Raw genomic sequence first — 26,310 nt, forward strand, 5'->3', positions numbered from 1 at the left:
ATACTTCAACATTACATGCTGATACTTTAACATTACATGCTGATACTTTAACATTACATGCTGATACTTCATTATATGATGGTACTTCACTATGCGGTAGTTCTAAAAATAGGGTTAGGGAAGCGTCGCCTAGGGAACGAAATACGCTAAAACTCAGAACACGTGGATGCCTGTAAAGTTTTTAACACTGGGCTGTTTCTCTGTTTCGGAGATTGATCAGATTGGACTAAGGTCCACTAAAACTTGTTTAGAACGAGATACTCAACAAATGCTACTATTTGATTAAGTGTTGTCTTTTAAATGGGTCATTTTAAATTTTAAAGAATGGCTGCATTGTGAGTTCATTGGGGCTCAGCGCATAAAAATCAGGGGGTACCAAAAGTCCTTCAGGGAATTTTGGTCTAAAAATGTGCATTCAGAACCCAATCTTTTGGCGCTTAGTCAGAGCGAACAGCTAATTTTAAAAAAAAAAAAGCACCTAAACAAATACTTCTGTCATTCATGTTACATGTAGATTGGACTTATGGGGATTAATGGGTTCTCTCTGGAGATCCTCGTGAAAGAGTGGGCAATGAAAGCACTGATTTGTTCAACAGTACAGTTACTGCTAAAATCGGATTCAACAGCAATGCAATGCTTTATCCTTTGCATGATCTTATAAGTTGCATGTGTGGTTGTCGTTTGCCTAAATACATTGCACCAAAACAAATCATATGTTTCGACAATATTTTTATTCAGTAGAGATCCTCTCTCATGAGCTGTAGTGTATTGTGTACTTCTTCAGTTCCAGCTTTTTTATTTTTATTTTTTTTTTTTTGTTCACACATAAATCCACATACACACATATTTCAGACATATTTCATACATTTTAAGATTCTACATATTGTAATATCTTATTAATCTAATGGAAATAGATTATCCGTGTAGTGTGAAAACGTGTTTCTTGCAAACAAAAAATATATAGATAAAAAAAAATAGCAGTAAATGAAAAGAGAAAAAGAGAGAAATAGAAGATTAAAAAAAAATACAATAGAAAAGGGGGTACATGTATCAAAATATTTGTTCACAAGTCAATATAATTAAAAAAAAGAGAGAATAGTTTAAGCAATCACATATGTCATAAAACTTGTTATAATTTCTCACAAATTGTTTGCCAGTGGTTTTCATAATCTGAGTATCTACAGTTTTTCAATAACATATATTTTCCAAGCAGAATCCTGTTTTTTATTATTTTTAGTTCCAGCTTTTTGACATGATCCAAACTAGTCTCAGTGGACATTAGTCCTATATGATCAATCTCTGAAACAGAGAAACGGCCCGAAGTTTAAAACTTCCCTATTTTTAGAACCACCACATAGTGAAGTACCATCATATAATGAAGTATCAGCATGTAATGTTGAACTATCAGCACGTAATGTTAACGTACCATCATGTAATGTTAAAGTATCAGCATGTAATGTTAAAGTACATGTATCAGCACGTAATGTTAAAGTACCATCACGTAATGTTAAGGTACCATCACGTAATGTTGAAGTATCAGCATGTAATGTTAAAGTACCATCATGTAATGTTGAAGTATCATCATATTATGAAGATTACCTACATGAGGCAGTTGAGGCGTTCCATATAAAAAGCTTACGACGATGCAGTATGAATTACAGAGCTAGTCTAGCAGCTCTATTAAGCGGCAGACAAAAAGAGGACTTAACTCAGTCAACAGCTACAATAGTTAGATAAGTTATAAAAATTCGATAAATAATGCAGATCCGTGTACTTTCCAAATTATTTGGTATTTAAAGCATTCGACCACAGGGGCTCGTCACGAAGTTTTTTCAACCTTTTATATATACCACCTCTATACTATAAAATACACAAGGGAGGAATCAAAACTCGGAAAAATCGCTACCTCCCGATTTCGGTCGCCTCGTATTAATTCTTCTCGGACGTTAAATCCTGCACTCTAGGTATCATTAGATCGGGAAAGGACCATAGTTTTTAGGAATACCTGCAAAATTTAAACATCGGCAACAATTTCAGAAGTTTTCACGCATTTTCTTCCAGTTTACTCTCCGGTGACACTTTCTTCGATCAGATGTTGCGCACCAAATTTATTCATGCGCTCTCATTGGTTAATTTTGTTGATCAAGATAAATCGTACGTTGACTCGTATTTTAGAGGGATATTCAAATGGTGAGTGAAGAAGTTCTTATTGCGTGGTGAGTATATGTATTAATTTTTATATTTATGTAGAAATATTTTAACCATACATCGGACATTCGGTAGGACGTGACTATGTATTTCTTGCATCAAAGCAAGTTTGAATATCGTTTGAAAATCCCTCTAAAATACAAGTCCGCGTACGAGTTATCTTGAGCAACATTGAATTGACCAATGAGAGCGCAACATCTGATCGAAGAAAGTGTCACCGGAGAGTAAACTGGAAGAAAATGCGTGAAAACTTCTAAAATTGTTGCCGATGTTTAAATTTTACATGTATTCCTAAAAACTATGGTCCTTTCCCGATCTAATGATACCTAGAGTGCAGGGTTTAACGTCCGAGAAGAATTAATACGAGGCGACCGAAATCGGGAGGTAGCGATTTTTCCGAGTTTTGATTCCTCCCTTGTGTATTTTATAGTATAGAGGTGGTATATATAAAAGGTTGAAAAAACTTCGTGACGAGCCCCTGTGATTCGACGTTAAAAAAAAAATAAACGGTTCAACGCATTTGAAATCAACAATGCGGTTAGTATTCAGCACTCAGCAAGCACAATGGGGGTTTACGTCAAATAAAGCCTTTCCCCCACTGCTCATTATTTTGTCGGGCGAAGACCCACACGCCATACTTCATGTTTTAGTTGGCATACTTTGACGAGGGACCGGGGATTTTCTGTGTCAGGTAAAGGATTTTTTTGCAGATGCTTTTGTACGTATCGCCTTACGACAATCTTAATAGTTGTATATGATTGTGGATAAGGGTTACCTCAATACTTCAGCAGCAACATAAAAAACTGAATTGGAAATAGAATCGAATTTCTGCCTCTAGGACATGTTGTTATTATTTGTCAAGTCCAAAACTGGCGAAATGGTAAGATTATCAATTAATATATCAATCTATTAATCAATTCATGAATCGGTCAATGAAATAAATAAGTCCACAATAATAAGTGATACAGTAAGTATACATCTGTGATATGCTATGCATGTGACTATTGGCGCTTTATTGAATAAGTAATGGGGACGACACAAAATACAAAACAAATTGCTCTGAAAAAATCTCTCTCGAGATCGAAACATCATGCACAGAGAAAACTTAATGTATTTTCCGTCGCTACCTCAGATCGGAATGCAACACTCTAGCTAGCTCACCCCCATAAACCCAAGGGACCATTAGCATTCATCTATGTGTATCACTGTGTCCAATGCAAACTCGATTCGGGTCAACATAATTAACATTCATGATATTTTCCATAATATTGGCAGACGGAATTGATTTATTTTGTACGTTACGAAACTAGGGTTCATAAGCTTACGTTAAAATCCGTTGCGTAAACTTTTGAAAACGTTTGCTACTTTAAACTTTTCTTCACCTGAACAAGCTACCTGTCAGGTAAATCCATCAGTGTGGGCCCTTTCCCTTTTACATTATACGAACGTGATGATATAGCAAAGTAGTCAATAGAACTATGTACGAGAAACTGGTACAAAAAGACACGTGACGAGCGCTACACGTGATGATAAATAAGTCATTTACTCCTGAGCCTCCTATTTTTTGTTGCTTAAATTCTGTCCGGAATCCGATTAATGCCAGTTTTTCTTTCACGTTTTGTCAACAAATCGCAGTGTTTATAGAGTGTGACATAACACCCCCCCCCCCCTTTCTCCTATTTTTGTGTGTTACACAACTAACTCCCCAGCTAAATACATATTGCTTATATAACTTCATAACGGCGCCGAGTCCTGGGGCATGTTCTTCTGTTGCAGACGGAGCAAACACACGTGCATTTGATACACGGTAAGTGTATAGTATTTACCTACAGATGTGAATGAATGACCAGATATTCGCTCAGTATAGTCGAATTACCTTCGGCATTGTTGTGCTACGGTCTAAAAACGTTTAAGAATGCAAAAGACAAGAGATGTTCTTTTTTAAAACTTTTTTTTGGCAGTTACATAATTTTTTTAAAAAATCAATACCTTGATAAACAACTCAAAAAAAAATTATTTTGATATCATAGATATCATGTTTTACTTTGTACAAACAATTGTCGAAGCATTTAACCAGCTAAGGCTGTGTGTTGTTAGCCTCCTATTGTTTGTTTGTTTATTTGGTTTATTTATAAAGCGGTTTTTTTTTTGGAGGAGGTAGGTCATGTTATGTATTCAAAAGGCTATAGAACCAGTGACCAATTGCCAGCTGAGTTTTTTCGTTTCCATGAATGAGCCTGGGTTTTTGTTTTTCAATCTTCAAAGCAATTAGGTGCGGTATGATGGTAGTGTTAATTTTTCCAGCTGGGACGTAGTTGTGTTAAATATATATATGTACTAGTAGCATAAATGTATAAATCCCTGCTTCTTGTTGAATGCAACTTAATTGTCATGAAAATATATTTTTCTACAATTATTTCAATAACCTATTACGAAATAAAAAAAAACCCATTAAAATATGATATTTTTTAGAAAATATTATATTTAACAAAGTACAGGAATACAAATTTAACTTGATTATCATGCCTATGTTATAATTCGATTAATTTAATTTGTATAGGCCTAATATTTCCCCCCAGACAACGTTCTTCACCTTCCCTAGGATACAGGTTTTCAGATCTATGATTTGATTGGTAAATTTAGAGATATAGAATCTCGAATTTCGAAATTTGAATTTTGTATTTCGAATCTCGAATGAGCCATCCGGGCTTTCGTATCTTACACTCTTCAACTCGTCATGAAGTCTATACGGGGGCACCGAACACAAGTGTCCTTCATCAGTGCACAATCCGCGAAGCGAGCGTCTGTGTTTCGTGCAGACGTTTATATTAATATAGTGTGACATATTAAGTTACATACATGTACATGTTTATAATATTATAGGCTTAATCAAGCATCAACGGGTTTTTTTTAACGGGTCGACCATTATTTTTAACGTTTAGCAACGCTTATCACGAGTTCTTTCTTGTTATTGATTTCAACGTTACACATTAGCTCCGAACTCACAATAGTGTTAGGCCGGGAAGGACAGGGAATGGAGGGGGGGGGGGCTTTTATTTAATCGCTGTCCTTTCGGTGAACTCGGATCCACACTGTTAGTTGTGCTCTGCTCATTGAACCAAAAAAATCGTTTTGACCCTCAATTTACTAAAAAACACCCTCCTAAATAGATTTACAAATGAAAAAGCAGAAATAGGGATATCAAGGCGCCTCGACAATACAGTAGTGTCTATATCATTAGTTTGATAATTTATGCGTCGCTTGCATTCAAAAATGTGGCTCGCATAAATGTGATAGTAACAGAAACAATGCGTAGATGACATTTACCCTTTGTGTATACTATATGTTTCAAATAACTGTGTAACAGCTTGGGCATTTACACCAAATCAATTCAACATCATCTGAGAAGTCCTCCATCAATATTTAGTGTCATACGCCTGTTCTTGATGGCTACATTTTAAGGGCCATACTCTAAAACCTGGCGTGGCTTGGCCTAGGCTCATTGGCTTGGCCTGGCCCTAAGATTTGTCTGGCCTCACTTTTTGGTCTCAAATTTGGCTTGGCCCCAAATTTTTGCCTGGCCTCAAAACACTCTCACCAAAATAAGGTGTCATTTGAGAGCAAATATCGTATCTAGCTAAATCTCATCTATTCCAAGTTCAGATTTAGGATCACCCGAATTAAAAAAAAATGTACTTATATAACTCATCAGTGAGTGGGTAGTAATATATAGATCGAGTTTCTTTAAAGTTGAATGGTAAAATCAACATTCTTTTTCTTCTTTAGCGGCAACTAATTTTTAGTGTCTTTTATTCGTACCTGAAATCCTGTTGAAAATTATTTCGAGCTTGGTCGGTTCAAAGTCTGATAAAGCCATGCAATCCCGTTTTAATATTTAATTTGTTTAGCAAGTAGAAAACTGTAACTCTGCTAGAATTTCTCTTATTTCACTTTATTTTTCTAAAACATAACAAATTTCCCAGACAAGTATTATAGCGATAAATTTTCAGTCGTGAAATCTACATAAGATTCAGGACCTGTATCAATGTATGCAAACGAAAAAGAGTTCTTGAAAGCAGACAGATCAATTTTTAGAAAAAAATCTTTTTATTTTTTAATCACGTTATTTAACTCGAGCGTATAGGCACAAAGAAAACATGGAATTTGCATGCGTTAAAACACTGAATTAAATTCTTATCAGGGACGAATTCTAAAAGCCCACTAAATGCTAAGTTGTATGCTGGAGCATATATTACACTTATCTTAAACGATATCATCTAATGTTCTTTTTTTTTAATTTACGGTGACGTTTGAACCTTTATTCCTTAACTCAAAGTTTGTAACACGATGTTCACATAAAAACTGCATAGTTAATTTCGTCGTTCCTAAATCCATCGAAACATAAAATCCTAATCCAATGATTAAATTAAAGTACACTTCATAAAAACAATGAAAGATTACAGAGACAATGCATTGACAGGTGTTGAAATGAGACTCAAAAGTTCACCAACATTTCCCATCCACACCGAAGTAGTATTTAATTAAATTTAAATTTATTGAAAGTTCATTCCAGCATGAAATGCTTACTTACACAACTTCATTTCAAAACTTTGTTCTTTGAAACTTCCCAAGGACGAATTTTATAGGCGATCAAAGGTTGAACTTCAGGTATTTATCGTGTCAAAATTATAACAATTATTTAATTATAAAATATCTCCTAATCTACCTAAAGAACATCTTGATCCTGTCAGCATAAAAAGCAAGTGAAAATTGACATTTTAATCCTTTAATTCAAATGAAGAAAAACAATTCACACGTTATCCATTTAAATAACGCAAATGTCGCTTAAAACCAATGCTTTAACCCCATAGCTGTTTAATCGCTTTAAAATAACTGTTTGATAATTACCGCTTGTTTAATAATCGGTTACTCAAATAATGTTTCGATAATTCACAACCCACCAGTTTGATAATCGATTACTCAATAACTTTTTCAAAACTCATTGAGTCTATTTGTTTGATACTCTAATACGAATTAACTTATTGATAGTTGATTAATTAACGATAAATTGATAAATAAATACTCATAATAACGCTCAAAGGTAAATGATTTCTGTTAACCCTGAATGGTTTTGGAATGACAATGAATGTTCTTGCTAGTCACACACAGTGACTATAGGAATTTAACCAGTGCTGGTCTCTGAACTCAGGTTCTAGTGATAGAACAGTGTATGAAGTTTATTGCTGCTGGGTGCAACAGTTAATAAGTTAGTACTACATCATCAGTGTAGTGCCGTGTAACACATCCTGGTGGTTTCCAAATAACTTTTTAGGTCCAGGTATGCTAAGGTGTCATCAAAATACAAGTTACTAGTAAATAAGGTGGTAAGGGACAGATATCGATATTAATTAATGTGGATTAAAGTACATGAAAATATCTTGGCCGATTTAGAATTTAAATAAATATAAACAGAATACGTATTTAATTTTTTGGTAAAGGTAAAAATCTTGAAACCCTCAAGCGGGATTCGAACCCATGACTTACAGATTCGCCGAGAAACCTCTAGCCCACAGCGCTACGATAATAGCTAACAGTTTTGGAAAGAAACTATTTATAAAACTATATTTGATTGTATTGACAAGGTTATTTTGATAAATAACACGTCATAACATGGAGATGTTCCATTCCACCTTAATCTATATGCGGAGAAAGAATGTCAAAACAAAGCAGCAGTACCATTATGGGAACAAATATTTTGAGATGTCAGTTTGGTGAATAATAATGCAATTTGAATATTTACAGTGGATGTCAAACAACTTAATGTAAATCTACTATGCATAAATTCCAGAGTTAGCCAGACGAGTGGTGCTTTTTTCGCAAGAACATGTTGAAATTCTACTATTTATTGACTACTTGTGCTATGTAAAACCAAAGGGCCAAGGATAAGCGTACAAAATTTATTGTTTAAACATTCCAAATTACAAGACTGGGAATTGAACCAACATTCCTCTGCTTAATGGGCGGACCACATCCCCAATCAAGTATATTTTCGTTTCAATCTTTTTTGGTCATCCGAGCTGAAAGCTCACTTTTTGTCCGGCGTCCATCTGTCTATCTGTCCGTCCGTTATTCCGCCCGTCCGTCTGTAAACTTTTTACCACAGGGCCAATTTTGATCAAACTTGGCACAAAGCATCATTCGATGAAGGGGATTCAAGTTTGTTAAAACGGGAAATACATGTAACAATTTACTCATTGATTGAATTTTTATGTTGAAAGGATCTTTATAAGTACATTTGTATATATCTCAATGTTTTTGGCAGATTGATCCCGACATGAAGACGACAAGTGACTACCTGGAGGAAGTGATTGAGGAGATCGGGGGGTTCGGGAAGTTCCAGGTCCTCCTCCACGGCAGCATCCTCCTCAGCAAGGTCTCCATCACCTGGAGCCTCCTCATCATGGCCTTCGCGGGGGCGGCGCCGGATTGGTGGTGTGTGTACCCTAACACCACATATACCCCCGCCAGCGGCGCTATCAACTACAACACCACCGTATTACCTTCTTCTTTTCCCAACGTCACGGTCCCGGAGATGACGAAGTCGTTCCAAACTTGTACCCCTCCGTCCAATGAATCCTCTGTCTGTCAGTCCTTCGTGTTTGATGACAGTATGAGAACTATCATCAACGAGGTTAATGTCTGATTTTTTATTGAAATCAATGCTTTAACTGCTGCATGTCTTTAGCCACCATCTTAAACGGCGTAACTCTGGCTCTCGAGGTTGGAGATGATCGTTGATATTGTCCGTGGTTTGCATACATGCTTACTTGTATTTAATGATAATTTTTTGAGTAAAATGTGTTTTATGTACTGAATAAAACTGAGACAGATCCCAAAATTTAATTGAGCTTTTAACCTTACAAACGAGTTTGGTCCCTTTCTTTAGCATCTTCACCTAGGTGATGTCGTCTTTTGCAGTGGGGGTTAATTTGTGACGACAAGTGGGTCACGGCAACAGTCTCCTCGGTGCAGATGGCGGGTCTCCTGATTTCCGGTCTGCTGGGGGGACAGCTCGCCGACGTGATTGGCCGGAAGCCGACTTTCTACGTCTCCATCCTCATCCTCTCCGTCTCCAACATCGTCGCTGGATTCTCCACCTCATGGATCATGTTCGCCGTCACTCGATTTATCATTGGGCTCGGGTGCGGGGCCTACCTGACCGTGTTCTACACCTTCTCTGTGGAGTTTACGCCCACTAAATTCCGGCCGATTCAAATCGCCGTTCCTGATTGGTCCATATGGGCCGCACTCTTGGGCTTCTTTTCTTACATACTGAAGGACTGGAAAAGCCTTCACATCTTGACAGGGGGCCTAACTGGACTAAGCCTCTTTACCTGGTGGTAAGTTAGCAATCGAAAATTGATTCATAAAAAGCAAGAGGTCATTTTGAAGGAACATACAAGTGTTGTATACTTGCTTTTTCTCATGTTTTTATTTAAAACTACTTGAACCCTTTTTAAATCAAGCTGTATGGTCACTTCTCCTGGAAAATCCTGATTATGTATCGTTTACCCACTGAATTGACTGATTTGTGATAAAATGGTTCGCGATGTCACTTATTCGTAATTTCAAGTCTATGTTTGAAATCATATATAAAACAAAGAAGACATTTTTAAAGAGACTGGCTCACGAGAAATATTCACTACAACCCTTGCAAAAATTTCTTGCACGCGAATTAATTTACAGAACAACGTTTGAATATATTCTTTCTAGAATTTAGGTTTTATTATGAACATTCGACCCGGAAGTCTCATGTTGCCGTTTAATATTGTTAGGAAGGGATGATTGTAATAAAGACATCCTTCTACATTTATTTGAGAGGTTCCCCCTTTTCTTATCTTACATGTACATGTACATTTATGTATTTGCTCATTCGGTTAAGATAAACGTTTTTCTCATGAAATGACTTAGCCGCAAAATTGAAACAACTCTACATGTACTTTGCTCAATTACGACTGTTATATCTGACATGCACGTAAAATAACATCTTGTTGCAATTATGAGGATATCATCTTTCTTTTCGTACAGAATTTAATTTTCCTCAGCTTAAATTAACAGAACAATTTTTTATCCCCAAACTGCAATTTTTTCGCTTATTTGGCATATGTACATGTATAGTTTATTTATCATTATAACTTTCATAATCAAATAAATTACTGTTAATTTGAGTGACTTTCCAGATGTGTTATTCCACCTTAATTACAATAGTGATTTGTGTTTTTCACGTAATTAAGGGGCGAGGACATGATATTAGCTTACAATTTTCAAAGTTTAAGATTTTTTTTTTTGCAGGATTGTCCCAGAGAGCTTCCGATGGTTGGTTTCCCATGACAAATTGGCGGAAGCAGATAAAGTCATCAAGAAAATAGCTCGAATGAATAATCATCCCAAACCCGATCTAAATAAGCTACGGACTGTCGTCGATTCGGACCCCTCGTTCCAAGGGAGCCGCCAATACACCTTCCTGGAACTGATCCGGGACAGATCACTGCTCAAAACCACGGCACTGGCTGGTGTTGGTTGGTAATATCATTACAGAGGGACTTTCACAATTGAACTACTTCGTATAATGAAATTCTAAGGGTTTTTTTTTTGACTTTGTTGCAATTATTGCCTCAAATTGTATATTAATATCTGTCTACGGAACTTGCATAAGAAACAAAAAAAATATTTCGCATCGTTAACATGACTCTGGTGATATGACTTTACAAGAAACAGTTTTGTACTAATAAACTGACACCTGTATGCACATAAACCCCCAAAAATTAGAAATAACGATATTAATTATATATTTTTTAGAACCTTCTTATGAACGTGTATATTTCAAGTTACACATGCGTTATGCTTCCCGTGTTATACAGTGTTGTTTCGTTTTCCTCATAGGCTGTTAGTGTGTTTTTGTGTCTTACTCTATACCATAGCATTCCATGTATAACATCAAATCTTATTTATATATCACGTGTATCATATATTTAATTTTGATATGATTCTGCGTATAACGTCAGATCTATTTTCCCTAGGTTTTCGTGTGGTTACGCGTATTACGCCATTTCGTACAGCGTGGATCAACTCTCAGGAGACCTCTACCTCAACATGTTTCTACTCAGTGTTATAGACATACCGGCTCTGATGAGCATCTGGTACCTCAGTAACCGGTAAGTACTAAACCTGTTGAACAGTAAACCGGTAAGTTCTAAAGCTGTTGAACAGTAACCAGTAAGTTCTAAAGCTGTTGAACAGTAACCGGTAAATGCTGAAGCTGTTGAATAGTAACCGGTAAATATTAAAACTGTTGAACAGTACCCAGTAAATAAATACTAAAGCTACTGAACAGTAACCAGTATTAAGTTCTGTTACTACTGAACAGTAACCAGTAAGTTCTGTTACTACTGAACAGTAACCAATAAGTTCTGTTACTACTTAACAGTAACCAGTAAGTTCTGTCACTACTGAACAGTAACCGGTTAGTTCTGTCACTACTGAACAGTAACCGGTAGGTTCTGTCACTACTGAACGGTAGCCGGTAAGTTCTGTTACTACTGAACAGTAACCAGTATAAGTTCTGTAACTACTGAACAGTAACCACTTTAAGTTCTGTTACTACTGAACAGTAACCAGTAAGTTCTGTTACTACTGAACAGTAACCAGTAAGTTCTGTTCCTACTGAACCGTAACCAGTAAGTTCTAAAGCTGTTGAACAGTAACTGGGCCACTGGTAAGTTCTGTCACTACTGAACAGTAACTGGTAAGTTCTGTTACTACTTAACCGTAACCAGTATAAGTTCTGTTACTACTGAACAGTAACCGGTATAAGTTCTGTTACTACTGAACAGTAGCTGGTAAGTTCTGTTACTACTGAACAGTAACCAGTAAGTTCTGTTACTACTGAACAGTAACCACTATAAGTTCTGTTACTCCTGAATAGTAGCTGGTAAGTTCTGTTACTACTTAACAGTAACCAATAAGTTCTGTTACTACTGAACAGTAACCAGTATAAGTTCTGTGACTACTGAACAGTAACCACTATAAGTTCTGTTACTACTGAACAGTAGCTTGTAAGTTCTGTTACTACTGAACAGTAACCAGTAAGTTTTGTTACTACTGAAAAGTAACCAGTAAGTTCTGTCACTACTGAACAGTAACCACTATAAGTTCTGTTACTACTGAACAGTAACCGGTAAGTTCTGTTACTACTGAAGAGTAACCAGTAAGTTCTGTTACTACTGAAAAGTAACCAGTAAGTTCTGTCACTTCTGAACAGTAACCACTATAAGTTCTGTTACAACTGAACAGTAACCGGTATAAGTTCTGTTACTGCTGAACAGTAACTGGTAAGTTCTGTTACAACTAAACAGTAACCGGTATAAGTTCTGTTACTACTGAACAGTAACCGGTAAGTTCTGTTACTACTTAACCGTAACCAGTATAAGTTCTGTTACTACTGAACAGTAACCGGTATAAGTTCTGTTACTACTGAACAGTAACCAGTAAGTTCTGTCACTACTGAAGAGTAATCGCTAAGTTCTGTTACTACTGAACAGTTTACGGTATAAGTTCTGTTACTACTTAACCGTAACCAATATAAGTTTTGTCATTACTGAACAGTAATCGGTAAGTTCTGTTACTTCTGAACAGTAACCAGTAAGTTCTGTCACTACTGAACAGTAACCAGTAATTTCTGTTACTACTGAACAGTAACCAGTAAGTTCTGTTACTACTGAAGAGTAACCAGTATCAATTCTGTTACTTCTGAACAGTAACCGGTAAGTTCTGTTACTACTGAACAGTAACCAGTAAGTTCTACTCCTATACCGATTTGTATGTAACTTGTAAAGTTCTATCAGCTACCGAAAAGTAACCGATAATTGCTTTTCTGTAGGTTGGGGCGGCGCTGGACTTGCCTGGGGTATTTTATGATTGGATCGGCGGCCTGTCTCGGAGTTGCTGTATCTCAGATGATTGGTGAGATAGCTCACTAACCCTTGTATGTACTAAAACAACACTATGTGCTTACATGTATAATCTGGTACGCATTTACTATATATGTATTTAACAAAAAGCCCGATAATGGAATATGAAAAGCTAAGTTATGATCATAATCTCCTGCAATGTCTAAATGAGATGGGAGATAATTTTCACGCATGTTTTGCGATTTCAGTTTCGTGCTGTATTGCAAACAATGCGCGTTTATTCCATGAAGTTACGCTTTTCTGCGTGAACGATTTGCGTTTTATCACGAAAGTTTGGCATTTATTCGTGACCGTTTGGCGGTTGTTCTCAAAGTTATATCGTGAAAGTTTTGCATAATATCGCCATAATTTCATTTTTTTTACCTACGTAAATGAACTCAATTGGTTTAGTAGAATATAAAAAAGGAGGAGAGTTTTTGAAATTTTTAATCGGCGAACCCTTGGTTCGAACCCGCCTACTAAAAAAAAAGAAAAAAAAGGACTGATGTGCATGGCAATTGCTATCATGTAACAGAAATTATTACGAACATAAATGTATCTTTAAACAAAGTTGCCGACTTCTGTAATTATACTACACACTAAAACTTCCTGAGGATCGGAAAACATTTGATATAATAATCATATTCTGTTCTTACATAAATCTGTCATCATGTAACGTTTATATTGTGTATGACTTTTTTGCATGTTTTGTAGATGTGGACTCTGGCCTTCAAAAAACTTTGATTAATGGCTTCGCGCTCGCCGCTAAGTTTGGAGTTTCCGCCTCATGGGCTGCCATTATGGCTTTTACAACGGAAGTATATCCAACTGTCGTAAGGTACAATGTACATGTACATTCACTGAAATATTTATAATTGTCGATGCACTAGTTCGTACATGTATAGTCTACGGTAGTTTTCCGCTTTTAATAAAAGTTACATTCAATTTTCAATTTACTTTCTAAATTCTGCAGCGTTTAATTTTTTATTTCTGAACAGGAACATCGGCTATGGAACTCAGAACTCCATTTCAAGAATCGGTGCTCTCATAGCACCTCAGCTTGTTTTGGTGGTTAGTGAAAGAATCTCTCTCTCTCTCTCTCTCTCTCTCTCTCTCTCTCATAATTGTACTTACAAGAAAAGATACATGTACGCATGCGTTGCAACGCAAAATAACAGTCTTTTGCTTGTCTGCATTTCAGAACAAAGTAACACCAGGAGTGATGTACATCATCTGCTTTGTTGTGACCTTAACCTCAGCCATCACGTGCCTTCTACTGAAAGAAACTAAAGACAAAACAATTTCTGACAACCTGGAGGTTCGTGTTGCGGGGAACCGAAAGTGATCAAGGCAGCTGCATGGCTTTATATACCTTAGTATCCCAAATGGGTGACCATAGATATTAGTAGAAAAAGTATTAGAATATATAGTATTTTAATAAATATATTTTGGAAAAAAAAAATTGAAATGTCGATGTTATATATACATCCAGTGAATCAGATCCAGTGGCGTTGGCATGTTCTTCAAGTGCTTGACCAGTAAAGTTCGATGGTTGACAGCGAATCTCCACAATGCCTGATGCATCACATACCTAAAGGCCCTTTAACAATTATATTTGCACACAAGCAGAAGCGACAAAATATTCGTGCGATCGAAAAATTTAGATTTGGATCGTAAGGTGCATGATTATTATTGCACGATTTATTAGTTTCAATTTGCCATGCTTTGCCACTATAGTATATATACACTAGCTGAATAAGCATCTCTGTTTCAGACCACAATTGACCATGGATATACATAATTATGTATATACCCAATCTGGCTCTCACGAGCATTCGTACGTCAATCACATTGGTGAACGTTCAATCGTCCGATCACCTGATCACTGGTGCGATCCAATCGCATTCATTGTACAACTGTCCGTCGCATATGGACGCAAGATACCGTATATCGCAAGATTTAGCGTTTTGATTGCACAACGGTTGCTTTAGATCGTGCGAATTTCATACGAACACTTTTTCATATGTGCTTATTTTGGCAACAATTTACGATCGAATTTTTCAGCCGCACGAATATTTTATAGCTTCTGCTCGTGCACCACTTGTGAAAGGGCCTTTACGAAGATATTCAACATTTAAAATAAAGATGCAAGGTGAATGATTGGTTCCTATATTTGAAAAACGAGACAGTAATTATGTAAGGTCCACGAATCTCTCAAAAGCTGTGTTTGCTTTGCAAACGAAAGAGTGTTGTGTTTTATATTCTATTTATACTGGAATGAAAAAAAAAAACTCAACATTTAATTATTGAGAAGATTAAATTTACTTGACTCACTTTCAACAATTGAAAGTTTTTATAGCACTCTAAAAAAAGAGAACTTAATATAATAAAGTTAAGCTTATTTGAATGGAGAAACCAAACTTGGTCTTGTCTAATATACACAAAACTTGAACAATAATTTACAAATTATTTATATTGTATTTTATTTTGCACAAGAAAAAAAATTCTCTAGGAAACGATAGGTCCATGGGCCGTATCACTCACCTGAACAACGAACGTATAACTTCGACACCAGAGACTATTATGCTTTGACACAAGTTAAAGACTATACATGTAGCTTTACTATTTATATATCAAAAATATGTAATAGTGCTGTCTTTGTTTAATTATTTAATACTCGTTTAGTACCTAACTCATGTACTCATTTCACATTTCATATCCCCATGTTTTATTAGAAGATAGTCTCCAACATAAATACCGATATCCGTTTTGAATTATTGAATTACATGTACAAATATGGACAATTTAGGTTCTACACAGGCCATGGTACAAAGTATGCGTTAAGTGGATACTTAGTACATCTTTATACTAGTTTGCTGTCATTTTATTTTCACAAACTTAGAGCTTAAGTTTTCCTCATATAATAATTCTTAGCATATGAACGTTACAAATTTTGGTCACAATTTTTCTTTATCATAATTTTCTGTATGCATATCTCAAAAGGAACTGATTCAAAATAGTGATTAAACAAGTTGTTAATAACGTTTGACACAAGTGGTAAATTTAGAGGAGAATTAAGACAAATATTATAGACTATGATCTTAAAATAATTAGCCAACTAAACAAAAATTCAAAAACATCACTTATATTTTTCTTAGAAACTTTATTTTTAAAAGAATTAGCTTTAATGCCATGAACATTGAAATATGCAAAAAAAAATTAATTCATAATTTTGATCATGCCCAAAAAGGTTGTTAAAAATTTGCATTTATTGACCTTCTTTCATCTACGAACTCGCCATGGAGTTAATATGAAAAAAAAATACATATATTCATTTTAACACACATTAATTTTGTTCATCATCTACCAAGTAAAATCATTCATTCAAGCCCAATGATCACTGTCCAATCAGAATAGCCGTCACAGAATTATTGTGTAAAGCCTTTGTGTGCTTTGTTTCACATATCATGATTGGCTAGAATCATTGGGGGAATCAAAGATGGAATTATGATTGTCTTGAATGATGTCATTATCTACAGGATGTGATAAATGCATTTACAATAATGAATTAACATAATCCCAGTGCATCGCCACATCTCCCATTCACACATTTGTCTGAGCAGAAAAAGAAACAGAGATTCCTGACAGAAATTGAGTATTACATCATCACTATTTTTAGTAATTGAAGCAAAGCGCAAGAAACAGTGACAGGCATAAAACTGCTACAATTTTAAAATTCATCCCTTCTCTTCGGTGCCTGTAATATTTCTTATCTGATAATACTTAATTTGATATATATAAAAGCAGTTCATAAAACAAAATACAGAAAAAAACATGGATTCCATACAACCTCTTGTATATATAGACACACAAGGACATGAAACGGTGCAATCATTTACATCCTAGACAGGAGACAGATACAAAGATACATAATTATATATATAAAAAACATTTATCATTGCATAGTAAACATGGCTTAATTGCACAGTTCTGTATAAGGCACTTTGTGGTTAGCCAATGCTTGTTAATTCTACAACATAACTTTTTTCATTGCACACTTAACATGACCCTTAAAAATCAGGTCAAAAAAAGAGATTACAACAAAGCTGCTCATAAAATGTCATCATGAGAAAAAAAAATTGATAAAATAAAGGTTTTTTTAAAATTCGTTAGAGAGTTTGTATTGAGAATTAAGGTCTTGTGGTCTTCATGCAGACCTGGCATCTAGACACTCTCGTCCTCTGGTTGCCAGCCTTCAGTGTTTCTTGAACCGGAGTTGCAAACTGGTTCTGGCTCTGATCAATGGTAGTCAGCCAGAAGCTGTACTTGTTGGCATAGAAGTGGCAGGTACCGCCACTGCCGTTGCACTCAATGAAGGGTGTGGCCCTGAAGTCTTCCAGACAGCTTCCAGGGCTGGACAGGGACTGTCCCCCACCGCTTGGACCAGCACCGGTATGCTAAAAATAGACACAGCAAGAATTATTATATTAAATTAATACTTTAAACGTACTTAGTAGGTTTAGTATTTGGCTGAAAATGATTTTTCAACAGGTTTCCATGGATTTTATTTAGTGCATTCCTGAATGTACCTATTTATCAATATGTGTGTTTGATATTTGGCAATGTACTTGGTTTAGCCAAAGCTGCATTCTGCCAAAAACGCTAATAAGAATACACAGCCAAATGTAATAAGAAAATCTCAAAAGGTAATGAATAAAAATGTCATATATGTATTTGAAGTTTTGAATATTCTTGCTGTAAATATAAGTGCTGATATCAAGAAAAATTCTCTACAAATACACCAATATTAAGATTCAGTGGCCATGCACTCGTAGTCCAAGATATAATTCTTTCTCTACAGTCCAACAGATTTTGATAAGTAATATTTTTAATAATAATTATTTATGCAGTAACTGACCATAGCAAAACTGTATCCAATCCAGAGTCCCTTCCAGCCAATCGGACACTCAGGGATAGACATTTCCTGACTGTGGACAGCGATGACATTAGCTGGGGCATCGCAGACCACACAACGACTGATGAATCGCCTCAGTTCTGGGTCGCGGACTGGCATCATGGGCATGGGTTCGTTGGTGGAGAGCCAATAGGATTTGTCGTTTCGACTTGCGTAATTACAAACATTGTTGGAGTTACAGAAGAGGAATGGCATTGTACTAAATCTCTGCATACAGGAGCCAGCCCAGCCTAAAACATGGAATGTAAATGTCAAACCTGACCTGTTGGTAATAACTACAACTGCCTCATCTGCTGGTAATTTGAGTTTACGGGGGTGAGGTGGGGGGGAAGACATATTTTTGGTAATTTTATAAAGTACAGCTTTTCCATTTTTTTTTTTATATGGTGCAATTCTTTTAATAAAATTAATTAAATCTATAGGATTTCATATGTCAGTTTTGTGATTTTGAAAAAAATGATATTGCACACACACACACAAAAAAAAACACCAGAATTTTTGCATTATTAATTGGGACATAAATTGATCTTCTAAAAAAATGTGACAAATATATCATTGTGAAAAATACCAGATACGCATCATATTTATTGTCTGAAATGAGCAACCTTACCCAAGTCTTGATGGTGAGATCTCTCATTTCCTTCAATATACAGCAAGCTGTAACCAGTCCAGAGGCGACTTGTACTGTCAGGGCACTCTGGTTCCGACTCGGTCTGACTGTGGCGCACGACCAAGAAACCTGAGGGTGGGGTCCTGCCTGGGGGCCCGGGGAATCCTGGGTCTCCAGTAGCTCCCTGGGCACCTGGAAAATAAGTCCTTTGTTTAAAACAGGATACAGGTGTCTTACAGTTGTTTAGTTTAACTGAAATTCTGCCATCATCTTTAAGCTGAGTTTGTATATCAAAAAAGTCATACAAATTGCCTGGATTTTAAAGGAGCAATTTTTTATATACACTGTACTGGTACATGTACTACATGTAAATAAATCAATACAAGTCAAAGCGAGTTGCTGAAATAAATGCATCTTTTATTCAGCTATCTCTTACTCAGCTTGCATATATTTTACTTAGTCACAGTGGTGCAAATTCACCTTGCTATATCCATAAATGTCAATCAAAATTGTTATACACGTATTACTTTAAATCTAGACAATTTTCACAAAAATCTGAACTGTTTTTGCATAATTTTCTGCTAAAATCATCTAAAAAAAACACAACTTGAATTTAACCTTTCAAATGAAAAATAACATCAGCATTTTGAAATTAGAATGTTACCTGGGAAACCATCTTCTCCGGGAATGCCTGGCTGTCCGGGGAATCCTGACTCTCCCTTCATTCCTGGGAATCCTTGCACACCCCTCTCTCCAGGAATACCAGGGAAACCCTTAGGACCTAGAATTCATTTAATGTTATTAAAATTATGAAATGCTAGTTATATACCTGATTTTATTTTCTTTTCTATCTAACCAGCACAAAAGTAATACAACTAAACATTTACATTTTAAATGCCAATTTTACATTTGAGAATATTGTTCAGTCTCTTGAACCGTTGAATGAACCCAAATCAACAGTCTGATCCATTAACCACAATTGGCCTACAGACTGTTTGCTTTGATTTCATTGGCTAATGCAAGTCATGTGTTCTTTTGTAATATTATTAACTGTTTATATTGAAGATATTTTTAACATAAAAGCAATAAATTGCCTTCAGCTGGCTTCCAGCAATAGATTCATTCTCTTTCAATCAAAACATCCTCTGACTAAGCCAGTAACTGTATAGTGTTAAACATAAGTTTTCTGATGCACCTTTTTTTCTTCTCAATAACTGTGCTTAAATAAAAATGATCATTTTATACAGCTGACTGTAGGAAATATCTACCTGGGAAACCTGCATCACCCTTGCTTCCAGGAAGTCCGGGGAATCCCGCTCTGCCTCTATCCCCAGTCTCGCCCTTCTCTCCCTTTATTCTCATGCCCTCAGTGCTTGCTTGTGGTCCAGTTGAACCTTTCTCTCCAGGGAAACCTCTATCACCTACAAACAAAACAAAACTGTGTGAAATTTCTTTGAAGATTTTCTGTTTTATATAAAATACTTGGCTGGCTGTTTTATTTATCTGTAACTGATCATTGAACAAATTGACCAATATAATTATTCTTTATAATGGATGGGGGCAAAGATATTAAGACTAGAGTTGTAGGACTATCAACAGGCTCAGCTAGGCCTTAAATTTTCTGCCCGACAGGATAATTCCCATAATCCATGACTATATGTTAAACATCAGTGTCACTTGTTGGAGATTATTTACAAAAACTCAATCAGAAATTTAGTCATGGTGAATCAGTTTATTGCCTTTTAATTGTAAACTAAAGTTGGAGTTGGTTAACCAGTGTGCTCCACAACTGGAATTCATTCTTACCTTTAAATCCCATTGCTCCAGGTAATCCAGATGGTCCTCTCTCTCCCTTTATTCCCTCAAATCCATCACGTCCTGGGAGTCCAGCATCTCCCTTAAGACCTGGCAATCCAGGTGATCCTGGGACGCCTGGCTCACCTGAAAATCATGTCAAAATTGTAAAAAAAATTTAAAAGCCTTCACACTTAAAGAAAACAGATATGTTACTCAATACTCAATGTTTATAAAATTCCCAGTATTCATTTATTCTTCATTTTTCACTGTCTAATTCAATTTTCAAGTTTTGAGATAGTCCCTGAAGTACACACCTGGAGGTCCTTCAGGACCTGGCATGCCTTGTAATCCTGGAAGACCGGGCACACCTCTATCTCCAGAATCTCCCTTTAGACCAGGGAATCCAGGTTGTCCTGGTTCTCCAGGAACACCAGTCAATCCCTGTTCACCTGGAAACAAATAGATATCAAAGTCAGGAAATCATTCAAAAGTATGACTCATACATGTAGCAGTACAAAACATACTGCATGAAACGAACATGCAAGATCAATCTTCATAGATTTTGCACTTCCCATGCATTTGACTAAAGAAAGGTAAATTTATTTCCACTATTAACATAATTGCTTTTGGTTTTACCTGGGATTCCGTTAAATCCACTGTCTCCCTTTGGACCCTGAGGCCCAGGGTATCCTAGTCCTTGGTCTCCTTTCATTCCTGGTAATCCTGGCTGTCCAGGCAAACCAGCATTTCCCTTCATTCCTGGGAATCCATCCCGACCCTGTTCTCCAGGTATTCCTGGTTCTCCCTTGATTCCTTGAATGGAACGACCTGGCTCTCCCTTCACTCCAAATGGTCCCTCAGGTCCTGAAATTGACAGGGTATAAAACTTTTTTTAAGTCATGGCTATTAATTTTAACTGACAACTTTTTCAACGTTTTCCAAAATTTTGAAAAATAACTTTTGACACTGAAATAATGTACAATTGTAAATACTAGTACCAGGTAAATACTGTACATTCCTTTTGTTTTTTTAGAGCTGAATCTTTCAAACATTCATATTAACTTTTCATGTGAGCCAATGAAATATTGGTACAAACTCTGTAAAGAAAAAAAACTGACCTCTTTCTCCTTTCATGCCCGGCAAGCCCTCTCTTCCCTCTGGGCCTGGGAAACCAGGGGATCCCCGTTCACCTAAAAAGAAAAACAAGAGGATGTGATCTCCACAAATTATAAATAAAAAAGATTTATGAAAGCTAGCTAGAAATGAAGTTTTTGTTCTGTGGAATAAAAAAAATAGTATAAAAAAAGTATGTTACCCTTAATGCCGCCTCTTCCAGGCAATCCAGAATCTCCCTTAGGTCCAGGTAAGCCGTTCACTCCATCCCTGCCACGATCTCCCTTCATTCCAGGTAATCCAGCTACGCCTATAATAGAAATAGCATACATGTTTAGGTGAAAAAAGAGGAAGATTTAGGAACCAAAAGAAGAAGTATTGCGCAACCCCCTTTTTTTGCGTTTAATGTTAAGGCACACATTTTTTATATATACTCTACATGTAGATTGGGTTTCAAACAGAAAAAAGATCATGATTATTCCCCAGATGGATTGAGCCTGTAATGGTACATGTATAATGATAATGATTAATTCTGTCATAGTCGAATGATCATGATTTAGCCGGTTATGGTATAATGATCATGACTTCCCAAATTGCAGCCATGTAATCATAATTATGCTGGTCACAGTCAAATGATCATGATCACCCCCAGCTGTTGCTGTCTATGCATGATTACACAACCCAGTATACCCTGTAGGTTTTTACTTACCGGGTGAGCCTGGCAGGCCATTGAGACCTGGTTCTCCCTTCAGACCCTCAAGGCCGCGTTCACCGGGCACACCAGGTAACCCTGCCTCACCCTTAGGCCCTTCACGGCCCGGGATTCCATTAAGACCCGGTTCACCCTTCAATCCAGCTCTACCTGGATTACCATTAAAACCAGGATTTCCTGAAAGACAAAAAGGAATTTTATCAAGAGCAAAGCAATGATAGTTAATGACTCATCTCTCTTTCTGCTATGTAAAAAAAATTTGCATTCCTCTGCTTAAATCAAAAGAAAATATACTGCTAACATCCTAATATTAAATCTTTACCCAACTGAATACAATTAGACATCAGGGCAATAACAATTTAAAAAGCTATAAAATACATTTTAACAGTTAATTCCCCTTATTGTGGCTCATTGTATTTGTCTGAAGACCCTCTCCTCTTTTTTTGTTTAAAGAACCCAGGATAGATTTTTAGGTCAATATAACAAAGGCAGGTTTTATTATAGAAAAAACAAAAATCCTTCAATATCGTAAAAAAAAAAATTTTTCAATACATTGCTTGATTGTTTTTTTTTCTTCAAATGATTCACAATAGATTAACATTGAATTTTTAGGAGGGGTGGAGGTGGTTAAAGAGTTAATAATACAAACCTTTCATTCCTGGGAGTCCGTCATTTCCTGGAATACCATTCTGTCCTGCAGGTCCAGGGAAACCCTAGGAAGATGAAAAAATACACCAAAATCAGACATCGCACTGTATTCAATCACCTTATGTTTCAGAATTTTTTTAATTATTGAATTTTGAGACATACCCTCTCTCCCTTCATGCCAGGGAATCCTGGGAGTCCTTGCTGTCCTAGTTCTCCCTTCATTCCAGGTAAACCAGGGGCTCCATCACGTCCTCTCTCACCTGGGATACCTGACTCACCGGGGATACCCACACCTGTGGGCCCTTGATCTCCCTTCATTCCAGGTAGTCCAGGGAGTCCTGTATATAAAAAAAGACAACATTACATTCTTTAAATCAAAATTACTTATTGTTCCCTATGCAATATTAGGAATTTTTAAAATATCCACAATCTGAGAAGCAAATCTCGTAGATTTTAAAATTTTAATTTAATTTTTCCTGACAGTTGGGAATGATATGAAATTACAATAAAAGTTTAGTGCTCTCAATATTATATATTTTCACAGTGATCAAATTATCAAAACGGTAGAACTGCTGAAGTAAGTACTTGTGTAAAATAAGTGATCGTAGTTCAGTACACAATGTCTCTAATTTCATATCTATTGTGGTAGTTGCTACTGATTATACCATATATATCTGTTGTTTTCTCTGTGTCACAAAATTTGCGAAAAAGTGGTGTAAAATTGTTACCTTTTTCATTTATATCAATCATTTTTTGTGATTTTAAAAGTTTCTTATCGCAAACTATGCCGTTTAACATTTCATCATATTGTATATTTTGTAATGTAAAAATGATAAAAAAAAAAATAAGAAGCAATATAAAAATTAGATTATCATATAAATAACCAGATACTAGTACTGTGGTTTCATCAATATTCCATGAATACCAATTTTTTGTGGATTTCGTTATTAAGTTGATCCACAATTTAAAGTGTTCATTGAAGTGCAATTTCTATTAACATTTTGTATTGATAGGATCATTGGCCACGAATTTACATATCCTTGAAACTGTGATTTTCACTTTATCCACAAAAATTGATACCCTTGAATATTAATAAAACCACAGTATACAGTAATACCAGTAATGGAGTAGACTCACCGTCCTGTCCTGGTTGTCCTGGAGATCCTGGTGATCCCGGGCGACCAGACTCTCCTTTAACTCCGGGAAGTCCGTCATTTCCGGGGACACCTTGTAATCCAGGCAGACCGCTGGGGCCAGTGTCACCCTTTTGTCCTAAATAATCCAAAGTACAGAGCTGAGTATCTCTGGTCTCACAATGTGTTTTTTTTTTTTGTGCAAACTATTCCCCTTTTATTTCATGAATTTATTTTCATCAAAGTCAAACACTGCTTCACGTATTGAATACACATGTACTTGAATAAACCGAAGAATTCTATGGAATCAGCACAATTATTTGTTACAATTTTCCTACTGACCTGGTTCACCACTACGTCCCTGCTCGCCAGGGATCCCTGGGAATCCCCTCTCACCCTTCATTCCTTGCAGCCCAGGAAGTCCATCATTTCCATCTCGTCCAGGCTCTCCTGGAATTCCCACAAAGCCTGGTTCTCCCTTAGGACCTGAAATGTTTATAAAATTAAGATGAGAAAACATAAAAAAAACCAACATATTCTTAATGGTACATAATTATTAATAAAGTGAATAAGCCATAAATTTTACAGAAAACTTCCAGTACAGTAGTATCAGAATATCTCAACCTGCGTAAACTAACTCTGTGAGTTTTTGGCGACTTTGGTAGGGATTTACAATTTTAGGAATATTCAAGCAGCTGGTCCGCTCCAACACAACGTTTCCTTCCCAAACGATAAAGGAATGGAAAGGTTTCACAGTGATAGCCCATAACTTTCCACAGAGAACACCTTGACCTACCTGGGGATCCGTCTCTGCCTCGCTCCCCTGGGAGTCCGGGAGGTCCCTGGGGACCGTCCAGTCCAGGGGCACCGGGTTGTCCGGGGAAGCCTGCCTCTCCTCTCTCTCCTGGAATACCTGATAAGCCATCTGCTCCAGGGAGCCCAGGTGTTCCTTTAGCTCCAACCACACCTTTTAAAGGAAAGAAGATAGTTTACAATGTTCAAATTTATAATGGAAGACAGTTATTGGTTCAAAATTTTATTTTTACATGCTTTTAGTGTACGAAAACATGTATATGTATATGAGGAGCATTGTATAAATGTAAAAACCAAAGAAAAACATACTTATTAAAATCTTTCAGAGAGACACTGTGTTAAAAAGGTTATTTGGGATTTCAAGTCAGATTAAGGTGTCTCTCTACCTATTTTCCTGTCTAACTTTCTCTTACTTTATTTGTTTGATCTAATCAGGTCTGCTAGACTGATTCAGGTTTCCCTGTTGTCTTCATTGTCAAAGATAGTTAAATATGTGCAAAGGATAATTTTAACTAACTTATGTCAGTACCAATATATCATTACCAATTTTATTCTATACGATTGATCTAAATTATGTAAGTTTAGTATAGACAAAGTGATAAAATGGAAAAAAAACCAATCTTTTAAAATTCTAAATATGCCAAAGATGACAACAACTTTTGAAGAAAATAAGGATTGATGCTTATTTTTAAAATTCTTGTCAACACGATAACCTTTGACTCTTTACCTGGTAGTCCGGGACGACCGTCCTCTCCAGGGGCTCCCCTGGTTCCTTCAGGTCCCTCAACTCCTGGTTCACCCTTTAATCCTGGGGATCCAGGCAGGCCTGGAAGTCCAGAGGGACCAGTGTCTCCCTTCATTCCTGGCAGACCATCTTGTCCGGGAACCCCATCCTGTCCGGGGAGACCTGGCTGACCTTGAAGTCCGGGGCGCCCAGGTAATCCTGAATCTCCTTTCTCTCCACGTGAAGAACGTCCGTCTCTTCCTGGCTGTCCAGACTCTCCTGCAATCAGTATTATAGTCATGTTCTGAATTAAATTCTGGGTTTTTTTAAAGTGCAAAAAAATTTTGTCTTAAAGTTTGGATCAAAAACGACAATTTATGAATTAGCAGACTGGCCTTTTTATTTCAAATTCATTGCATTATTTGCTATTGCAAATAACTCAATTTAAAGTGTATAACTTATTTAACTAAAATTTAGTTATATCCTATAATTTTAAAGAGAGAGAGAACAAAAATTAAAATGTGGTAGCATTTGACCTCTTCTGCAGTGCCTGATCATGAGAAACAAA

At 36.4% G+C, this 26,310-nt stretch overlaps 2 protein-coding genes across 4 annotated transcripts in view; one reads left to right on the forward strand and one right to left on the reverse strand.

Moving 5' to 3' along the window:
* Positions 1-2,740: 2,740 nt before the first annotated feature.
* On the forward strand, positions 2,741-16,953 carry LOC105329197 (organic cation transporter protein). Of its 3 annotated transcripts, none has more exons than XM_066070158.1 (9): positions 2,741-2,899; positions 8,531-8,899; positions 9,187-9,608; positions 10,561-10,791; positions 11,289-11,423; positions 13,148-13,230; positions 13,932-14,055; positions 14,216-14,288; positions 14,419-16,953. In XM_066070158.1, the coding sequence occupies exons 2-9, from the start codon at positions 8,543-8,545 to the stop codon at positions 14,560-14,562; spliced, it is 1,569 nt and encodes a 522-aa protein (XP_065926230.1). In that variant the 5' UTR covers positions 2,741-2,899; positions 8,531-8,542; the 3' UTR covers positions 14,563-16,953. The 3 variants fall into 3 exon arrangements, with proteins under 3 accessions (XP_065926230.1, XP_065926228.1, XP_065926229.1); XM_066070156.1 differs by lacking the exon at positions 2,741-2,899 and adding an exon at positions 3,035-3,088; XM_066070157.1 differs by lacking the exon at positions 2,741-2,899 and adding an exon at positions 3,859-4,015.
* Positions 16,954-17,381: 428 nt separating this feature from the next.
* LOC105329214 (collagen alpha-2(IV) chain) overlaps positions 17,382-26,310 on the reverse strand; it is a 33,727-nt gene continuing 24,798 nt past the window's right edge. The window contains exons 24-40 of the mRNA XM_066070152.1: positions 25,746-26,021; positions 25,002-25,172; positions 24,548-24,691; positions 24,210-24,344; positions 23,235-23,410; positions 23,074-23,137; positions 22,422-22,601; positions 21,915-22,022; positions 21,718-21,789; positions 21,236-21,463; positions 20,914-21,048; positions 20,609-20,743; positions 20,071-20,223; positions 19,467-19,583; positions 18,803-18,994; positions 18,136-18,422; positions 17,382-17,674 (exon numbers count right to left, since the gene is read on the reverse strand). Coding sequence (XP_065926224.1) covers positions 17,408-17,674; positions 18,136-18,422; positions 18,803-18,994; positions 19,467-19,583; positions 20,071-20,223; positions 20,609-20,743; positions 20,914-21,048; positions 21,236-21,463; positions 21,718-21,789; positions 21,915-22,022; positions 22,422-22,601; positions 23,074-23,137; positions 23,235-23,410; positions 24,210-24,344; positions 24,548-24,691; positions 25,002-25,172; positions 25,746-26,021 — 2,840 coding nt within the window. The 3' untranslated portion in view covers positions 17,382-17,407. The remainder of the gene's footprint in view (positions 17,675-18,135; positions 18,423-18,802; positions 18,995-19,466; positions 19,584-20,070; positions 20,224-20,608; positions 20,744-20,913; positions 21,049-21,235; positions 21,464-21,717; positions 21,790-21,914; positions 22,023-22,421; positions 22,602-23,073; positions 23,138-23,234; positions 23,411-24,209; positions 24,345-24,547; positions 24,692-25,001; positions 25,173-25,745; positions 26,022-26,310) is intronic.

Source organism: Magallana gigas, chromosome 8 (genome assembly GCF_963853765.1).
Source record: "Magallana gigas chromosome 8, xbMagGiga1.1, whole genome shotgun sequence".
Taxonomy (NCBI): Eukaryota; Metazoa; Mollusca; class Bivalvia; order Ostreida; family Ostreidae; genus Magallana; species Magallana gigas.

Coding starts and splice junctions, on each gene's coding strand:
- LOC105329197 (XM_066070156.1), top strand. CDS start 3,050: ATGTTGTTATTATTTGTCAAGTCCAAAACTGGCGAAATG. Junction 9,609..10,560: donor CTAAGCCTCTTTACCTGGTG/GTAAGTTAGCAA, acceptor TTTTTTTTGCAG/GATTGTCCCAGAGAGCTTCC. Junction 14,056..14,215: donor GTATATCCAACTGTCGTAAG/GTACAATGTACA, acceptor ATTTCTGAACAG/GAACATCGGCTATGGAACTC.